Source organism: Populus euphratica, unplaced genomic scaffold (assembly GCF_000495115.2).
Source record: "Populus euphratica unplaced genomic scaffold, PopEup_1.0 scaffold13.1, whole genome shotgun sequence".
NCBI classification, from domain to species: domain Eukaryota; kingdom Viridiplantae; phylum Streptophyta; class Magnoliopsida; order Malpighiales; family Salicaceae; genus Populus; species Populus euphratica.
The window spans coordinates 623,772-633,208 of NW_011499872.1; the positions used below are offsets into that span (position 1 = coordinate 623,772).

General features: G+C 32.6%; 1 protein-coding gene across 1 annotated transcript; it reads left to right on the plus strand.

Annotated features, from left to right (window-relative positions):
• The first annotated feature begins 468 nt into the window (after nt 1-468).
• LOC105127668 (uncharacterized) lies at nt 469-7,885 on the plus strand. Its single transcript, XM_011029046.1, is given in 11 exon segments — nt 469-586; nt 838-907; nt 1,069-1,367; nt 3,181-3,278; nt 3,364-3,513; nt 3,515-3,770; nt 3,773-4,012; nt 4,015-4,151; nt 5,191-6,275; nt 6,498-6,734; nt 7,010-7,885. Coding segments are annotated over 8 exon segments (1,326 nt in total). The 3' UTR covers nt 4,110-4,151; nt 5,191-6,275; nt 6,498-6,734; nt 7,010-7,885.
• Nucleotides 7,886-9,437: the final 1,552 nt, after the last annotated feature.

Sequence of the window (9,437 nt, forward strand, 5' to 3'; positions counted from 1 at the left end):
CAATTTGGTCGTGAGCAGATTGTAAGGGATAATGTGCTTAGGAAACATTTTAACTCTTGGCCCTAAATTTAATGACCATTACCCATTTTTTATCCACAGGATTCACCTGATTCTAGTAGAGTCTATTCACTGCCTCATCTACAAATAATCGAACAGCATGAAGGTTGATGCATCTTCTATTTGTTATTCCCATCTCTGTTTGCTAGCAGTTGGTCTACTTTTCTCTATCCAAAATTCCAAGCCCTTCGAGATGCTCAAACTTCCATCTTTCCTCTAAGCTGTTCCCTCTATTGAAGCAAAGACTTGTACATCTTTCTTTGCCTGCCCAAAATTTCCAAAACCTCTACTGTTCAAAAGTCAAGATCATTGAATACTATATACTGATCAAAAACTCGTCTCCATCTTACATCGAATTCTGTTGGTGCCTAAACCTTTCAACTGGTAGAGTTGCTTCTCTTTGTACCTGTAATGGCTACCACTTCCGCAGATAGAAGAGAGTTACCGATGCCAACGAAATATCAAGACGGAAAACAATCCAGAAAGAACCAAGATGTTAAACCTACCAAAATCAAAATCCGAGCAGAAAGTAGGTGTTGTTTACTACCTCACACGGAATGGCCGGTTGGAGCATCCTCATTTCATGGAAGTCCCTCTCTCTTCTACCTAAGGACTTCAACTAAAAGGTAGTGCCTACATTAAGAGAAAAATACACATTTTTTGTGAAATTTTTTCTTAAAAATTTGCAAGCTCAAGATCCCATTAGCACAATAATGTTGAGTATGGTACTACTGCTATGCGTGTCTGTTGTATGAATTAATTTCGGCCCTATTTTTTCAGATGTGACAGATAGGCTAAACCATCTCCGAGGTCGGGGCATGGCTAACATGTATTCCTGGTCATCTAAAAGGTAGAATGATCATTCTTTCAGTTACTCTCAGTTTTTTAATTGTAAGAAAACTAAGAAAACAACTATATTGATGTTTCAGACTTTCAGTTCTCTTGATTGCCATCATTTTCCCAGCAATGATGTATGCTTGTGCTGATTTTTTTTCCTTAAAAAAAAATCAGGAAGTACAAAAATGGATTTGTGAGGCAGGACTTGTCCGAAACTGACTATGTACAACTATGTCATGGCCATGAATACATTCTTAAAGGATCACTACTGCTAGAAACTTCTCTAAGCTTTCGGTCACACAACACAAAATCATCAAGAAACTCCAAAGTTTTCTCGGACATAATTAGCAGCTCAAGCGAGGACTCAAATTCTCCAGTCATCAGAAGAAAAAACCGTTCCTGGACTCCATTTGATGAACTTGATGAATACAAAGTTTACAGGGCCAGAATCACTGGAGAAATTGCTAGCAAGGGTACTTCAACGTGTCAACACACGCGACTGCTAAGAGAAGAGCGAGTATTGATGGCAATGAAGAAGTGGGGGCATGAAGGACTTGCCACTATAGAGCTGAGTAGGGAGGAAGCTTCTCGGTGCGTTTGTTTTGTACAAACTTTTGCGTCTACGGTGTAAAAAATACATCAAGGTATTTACTAACTAAAAAAACTATATTTTATACTACAAAGTCTATTAAAAAATTAAATTTGGAATCCAGTTTTTATATTTTTTTAAATAAATTTATAATATATTATTTGTATTTGAGTTTTAAAAGCAATTTTGTAAAAAAAATTGATGATTTTTTTATTTTTTTTTTTAAAAGAATTTTTTTAGTATTTTTAGATCATTTTCATGACTGATATCAAAAATAATTTTTTAAAAATAAAATTATATTATTTTAGTGCATTTTCAAGTAAAAAATATTTTGAAAAACAACTACAATCATATAATTATCAAATTTTTTACTATATATAAATCTCAACTATAATTTTTAAACACATATTTAAATTCAATTAACTATACCTAATTATTTTTCTAAAATTATTTTTTAAAAACACCAATTATAAAAAATACTTAAAAAACAAACACACAAAATCTAATTGAAAAACTCTTGATAGCTTGTAAAGGTCTATGGAGACAAGATTGATATTATTTTTTAAAAATATATTAAAATAATATATTTTTTGAGATTTTTAATATTTTATATTAAAATAATTCAAAAGCATAATTTAAAGTTAAAAATTTTAAAAAATAAAATTGAATTACAATGCAAAATATTACCCTAATTATCAAATAATTAGAGAAATAGTGATTATTTTTAAAAAAATAAAAATTTCTGAATCCACTTTTCAAGTAATCTGATGCATTGGAAATGTGAATTTTGCTAACAAATCTCATTGATTCAAGGATTGAAGTTTTGAGCGCTTGAAATTCGAGGGAAGAAAATATCAGTAAGATTAGCATTATTTTTAAAACTAAGTTGTTTCCGGTTATCCATCTCAAGCATGATTGATGGTGGCTTAATAATAATAATAATAATAATAATAATTCCTTTTGTTTTGCCAGCATCACAAATAAGTGGATTTAATTAAGCAGGTCAAAGCCCAGTAGCAAACCATAAACAAGGGTCTATTTGGGTTCAGAACAAGCATGGTTATAGCAGCACTCCAGCCATGGTCCCAGTTGGTTAGGGAGGAAAGCTATATGGGCTGGGCTCCATCTTTTTCAAATCACCCCCTGTAGTTTCACAGGAGTAACATTTTGCGCCCTTATTTCTTATAAACCATAAACAACATTTTCAATTTCCTCCATCGAATCAACCCGTCTACCACCGCCATCCTAGAGGACGGTAGCTGATGGATTTGCCTTGTGACAGGGCTATGAAGGGCATCTTGGATATTAAGAATGAGCTGATAGCATTTTTAAAATTCTCTTGAATTTTTGGTGGATGAGAACTTGGAAAATGTTCTGCAATCGAAATAAAAAAGAATCTAAATCTTGCATTTTGATAGAGTCTAACGAGGAAATTTACATGCCGATCAAGATAAAACTGTATGTATTATGTGAGATTAAATTACAAAATATGCTTACGTTTAATTATTTGTAATTTATGAAAAGTGAGAATGTAAAGTGTAGTTGTTATGAAACTATAAAAAAAATTTAGAAAATTTATCCATTGATTTTTCTGCTATAAAAGACGAATAACTTTTACCTTCTCCCTTGTCTTTTTGTTTGATTGTATTTTTCTTTCTATTCACCTTCGCTTATTGCTATTGTTCTGTATGATGCAGCTTTTGATGTATCTCTATGTAGCCTTGGATTTGGTATTTTATCAAGCATGCTAGAGGCAGAATATCCCTTCATCTGGCAAATTGGCCTGAACAACCCCGCGAGTTTATTGTTCTTTTGGACATTTTTTTGCATGATGATTCGAAAATCACTTGGATGACTGTTTTCTTTGTCTCCACTTTTAGGTCCTTTTTTTGAATAAAAGAAATTTGAATCTTTTTTTCAAAACATCAAGAAAGACATCCAACCACATCTGCTCCCTTGTGAAGGGAGACCTGAGGGCAAGGCAATCAAACTTCACTGGTTCAAATGGGAAGCCACTGTCTGTAACTGACTGAAGTAACTTTTGCTCTCAGGAGGCTCGGCTCTGGCGAATCATTGTCAAACACTGGCGATTTGTTGGGGATCAACCAATCATTTTTTCCTCAAATAACCCGGCGATCTGTGGAAGCAAAGGAAGAAAGAGGTCTGCACCATCTTTGCTGGCCTTTCACAGTAACAGAGATTGAAGAGATTAAATCAAATTTTGAGAAAATATGTGGCCTGCCTAATTATTGTGGTTCAATTGACGCTACCCGCATTGCCATGACTCTGCAACAGTGGACCGATCAAATGGTGTATGGATTGATCGTGAGAAGAACCACAACATGCTCTAGCAAGCAACAGTGGACCCTGACATGAGATTCTGTGGTGTAATTGTTGGGTTCCCAGGCAGTTTAAATGATGCACTTGTACTGCAGAACTCGAGTTTCCACAAGCTATCTAAGGAAGTGAAAAGGTTAAATGAGAAAAAAATAGAACTTGAATAAGTGGAGCTGGGGAAGTATAAATTCGGGGCTCAGGTTTTCCCCTATTGCCATGGCTTCTTACTCCTTATCAAAATGCACTCTGGCGGAGTATAACAAGCTACATTCTGCAACTGCAGTTGTAGCACAGACTGCATTAGCAAGGCTGAACGAAATGTGGCTGCCTGGTAAGAATAGGTTGCCAAGGATTGTTTTTGTTTGCTGCTTGTTGAACAATATATTTATAGAACATTAATTTTTGTAATAATATATATATACTCCTAATATATATATATATATTAGATAATGAATATTTTATATGAATACCTATATTTTATTTAAATTTTTTGAATAACAAATTATAGATAAAAAATGAATAATAATAAAAAAAATCCAACTCCACTGCTGCCCATTGTCATCCCTAACATTGTCATCCCTACCTCTCCTCTTTCACGACTCAAAAACCCAAAAGAATCTCTAGAGTATAAAGTAAATAATGCTTGACAAAATGGAAGCAAAGAAACAAGAAATTATGGTTGCTTCTTTTTTGATTGCCTAGACTGCTGCTCTCCGGGTAAAGAAACAGCCTTCGCAGATGCACATCATGACATAACAATAGAAACACGTGTTTGCCTGTGCAATAAATTTTTCTTTCTGGGTTTTTAGTTAACTTTATGGGTTCATTCTATTAACGTGTTTTTGTTTTTCTGGGTGTTAAAGGGTTCCGTGATGTTGTTACAGACTCTTTCGAGCAGAAGTTTGGATCACCAAACGAAGATAATACTGATGTTGTACAAGAGTGATCCGTAATTCATTGGTTTTCAATTTTTTTTTATTTTTTTTTAGAATTTTGAAGTTCAAATATTTTGTGTCTGTAAAGAAGCCGGGAATGGTGTGGTTTCGAATTTTCCTTGACTGGGTTGGCAATGTAGTTTTGTGGCCTTTGTAATCTGATTGTTGAAGAACATTTTGGTCTATATGAATTGTGGGTAATCGATTTTTTAATTTGTGCAAATTAGAGGTCTCTTCTCTTAGAGTGGGAGAGGATATAAATTTAAGGAAATGACAATATTATGTATCTTCATTAGTGTTAATGAAAAGCAATTTGACTTCTTGAAGTTGATTGAATTCTCTGCATTTTAGTGGTCCTTTACTGATTGCATAATTTGTAGGTTTTTGATTTTGCTATAATTTTTATGCTGACATTAATTTCATTCATTGGATTAGGATGTCAAACTGCATAACCACATGAGTTGCCGTAATTGACGTGGGATTTTTGTTCAATAGAAGATTTTTCCTAGATTTTGAAGGGGTGATCAATCTGCAAGTAAGCATTTTTAGTTAAGTGAATTATGCTTTTTTTTTCAAAGAAGTGTTTCAATTGTTTGGAGAAAATGATATGAATAATATTGAAATTTAGTTGGGTTTGAATTCTTTACTTGTGAATATCAAGTGAAATCTGGAGTTGATATTTAAGTTGTATTAATAGATGGGCATTTTGATCAATATTTATGGTTGTTTTACTTCTAATAATTGGTGTGTCCATGAGCAGATCTCCAAGACTCTGAGGTTTTATTCATGGATTGATGTTGAGATGTGACTGCACGGGTCTGTGTGTGTCTAAAGATGCAGCCTGTAATGGAGTAGCTTTTACTTTCTTTCTCGTGCACCGCCTGGAATGATGTTCTTTGATTGCTTTCTAATACAGGAGTGATTACAGCAAGTGGATAATCATTAAAATCTTGCAGTACTATTTTGCAGTACAAAGGTACCAGCACTCAGTGAGACTGGTTCTGAATGTCAACTTTTGTATCCCAATTATCAAATCCTTGGAAAATGGTTTCTGACTCGACAGTGCTGGAACTGTTAATAGCTGCCTTATAATATTAATCAAACTTAGGCACAATTTTGATCCAGTGTCAAAGATATTTGGGTATGAAGAAGAAAAGTTCAGCAAGTGTTTCAGAACTTTCAGCGAAAAAAGGCCATTAACTTTTGACAGGAAGTTCAACCTCGTAATTTCTACTTCTGGAAAATCATGCAAAATTTGCATACATAAGCCTTGATTATTATTGTGATTTGGCAGCCTAACATTACCTTCTGTTTTGTTATTTCAAGCCAGGGTCAAACAGGAGAATGGAGGAACAGAATTTTAGAATTAGCAGAATTAATATAGTTCTGATATATCTTAATGCATCATTGGGATCTTAACTTCTGAGTCCAGGCCAAAATGGAGTTACCTGAGGATTCTCATCTGCATGTCTGTTCTTTCGGTTGTGGCTGGTGAATATAATTTATCTCTTGATCACTAGGTAGTTGGGGATCTGTTATCTGAACTTTTTTTCTCTGTTTTATTTTGTTCAGAGCCAAGCTTCTTTCGTGAGCTGTGGTATTTGTTTACCCACAATTTTAATACTGAAATCAGTGTGTCATGATAGCTACTTTGTATGCATTAAGCGGTAAAGTTTTCTCCCGAAGACCATAAATTGGAACAGGATTAGCTCTTACAAATTTGTTATGTCCAACCTTTTTAGGCCTCTGCTTTGCCTATTCTATTTATGTTGTGGTTTTGAAAGCCAAGGGACCTTTTGGAGGCAGTGTGCTCGTGAAGACCCTAGATCGGAATGTAATTTTCAGTTAAACATTTTTATTCATGATTTAGAAGTTATTTTCTCTTTGGCAGATAAGAGCCAGTGGTGTGGTTGATGTGGAAAGCTAGAGCTGCTTCTGAAGAACCCTATACAATGAGAAAGTTGAAAGTATTATCTGGGGTATGTTCGTTGTTAAAAAAATAAAATAAAATTAGAGAGCAGGAGACTAGGATTTCATTGATACTGCATAATAATCACACTAATCTAAAATAATATGATTAACTTAAATACAAAGAGATCATATACAAATTAAACTACAAAGAAAATTAAAAATATTATTCTATTTTTAATAAATAAAACAAAATAACTTTATATTTATTAATATTCTCGTCATAAAGAAAGTTTAACTTGTTTGAATATGAGCACAAAAAGGAAAAACTTGTTTGAATATGCAGCTAGGTGGCTGCTAATTTAGGTATCATCTACGGCAACTGGTATGATGATTTTTTGTAAGTTATTGTAATGCTATTCTTCCATGTCTGACTTCGTGGTTCATGAATGCAACCCCCCTTGTTTTTACCGTGAAAATGTGATCTTTGGGGCACCTGAAAACAATTAGGTATTGTGCTTGCTAGTCGTAGCGAATTTATTAAAGATTAAGCAATGTAAAATGTGAATCACCCTGATTAAAAAACACTCTATATTGTGGTTGCTAGTCTAGTCACCATCTCATTGAAAGTGAATACTCCTCTAACCAGCAGTTTGTGACTTTACAACCAGCCCGATCACTCCTGGTAACTCTTTTGTTGAACATTGTACTGACTTTAAATGCATTTCTTTGACTTCTGAATTGATTTCTTGTAATGCTTTTAAGTCTATCTACTTCTTTATTTTGATTCTATGATACAATTTATACGTGAAACTGAAAAGAAATTGCACTGGACAACGACAGAATACTACTATTAGTGTGGCGGCAGTGTGTTTACACACCCACACTACAAGCTAGATTTCTTGCAACCTTGGCAGCTAAACAGAAATTATCTATCAAAAACGTCACCACTTACTTGATCTTGTGCGCTGTTGCCTTGTTTAATATTATTCTTATCATATCCTTTCAAGGTAGGTGTAAGCACTGACTTGCACATTCATCAAGATAATAATTCAAGTTTGAACTTGGAGCTCGCTGGATATGACTTTTGTTTAGTTTACAATTTCTTCTTTCTTTCACGTCATGTACGTGTATTTTTTTTCCTGGATATGTACAAGCACCCGTGTGAAACATATCGGTATTTATTTTCTTTAGGAAATATTGGAGTGCACATGTCACGCCATCTTTTTATATATATAATTGAATCCTTTGTTCATTGCTGAAACAATAATAGATAATATTTCACACTTTGACATTATCGATGATGATCAGCTTATGGTATTTCAATCAGCCCCGCATATCAACCGTTTTCTTGCGATTATTCTTATGGATAAGTTTCAAGACAGTCTATTCTGTACTTGCAGAGTGGATTTTCTTATTTCTAAGGGCTGGGGTGGGGTATTTCTTTTCTTTTACGTGAAGTAAAATTATCATTTTACTAAAAAAAAAAAAGCTTTTGATGTAGAGATATTTTGGTATTTTTATATGTTTATTGATAATTAAAAGATTGAATGGGGTATGTTAAGTCTTTTTAATTTTAATTGCATAATAAAAAAACTATTATACCCTAAGGTCAACAAAAATTAGACTGGTTAACAAAGGGGTTTTGTTAGATTTCATAATTTTTTAGATAGTAATAAAGGTTATAACATTATAAAATAATTGAGTTGCTGACCAAGAATGTTTGTGGGTTTTCACTTGCTAAGCTGCAATAAAAATAAACATATGTTTTTGTAAAAGACAAAAGGTTAGTTATGCATTGAGGTTCATTTTAGTAATTTTGCATTGGTTTTTTATTTGTTTATTTGAAAATGCTTTAGTATATTGGTGGCGTCCGTGCTCTTCAGACTGCATATATAACGCCACTAGTTATTCAAACCTTATTTTTTGCTATGTTTTTAGAAGCACGCATTCTTTTTCTCCTGGTGTGGCATGTAATGACAGTTGATGGGCGGTTTATTATCGATTGATTTTTTTTTATTTCTCTCTCAGAGTAAGCACATGTTTGTCCTTTTTTTTTTCTTTTTTTTTCAATTTTAGTCCTTATGTTTTGTACAATTTTATTTCGTCCTTGCACCTTTTACAAAAGTTTTTTATGATTTTAATTTAGTCCTTAAATTACAATTTATCATATATAGTTTTTTCTAATTCAATATTTATTCTTTTAATTTTTTATTTTGACCCTTGGCTCTTTTGTTAGAGTTTTATTGGTTTTCAATTTTATCATTCAATTAAATTTTATATTTTTTTTCAATTTAATTTTTTTAGATACTCTTTAAGTTTTTTTTTTTTTTTATTTTCACCCTTAATGATAAAATCATAAAAGAAAATGAGAGGAAAATGGATTCTTAATCACATTAACACTTAAAACTTGTAACCTATATGATTAAATTAAAAGCATGACAAATAGAAAAATAATGAAACCTAATCCCAAACAAATTAAACACTTATAGATGTAATTGAGGAAAAATGGATCACATAAAAATATAATTAAATAAATTTAGTGAATACAATAAAATGAATGTCTCATTAAGGACATCTAAAAAGAAAGAAGGGCAGACATGCATTTACATGTGGATTTAATTTTTATTGATTTTAAAAAGTTTAGTGAAAAAAATCAAGCAAATATCTTATTTTGTGTTGTAGGGTATCTTAATTCATCTCTTAATTTTTTTTAATTTTTATTTTGATTATTGTCAATGATTTTATTTATTTATTTACATAGTTATTGATTT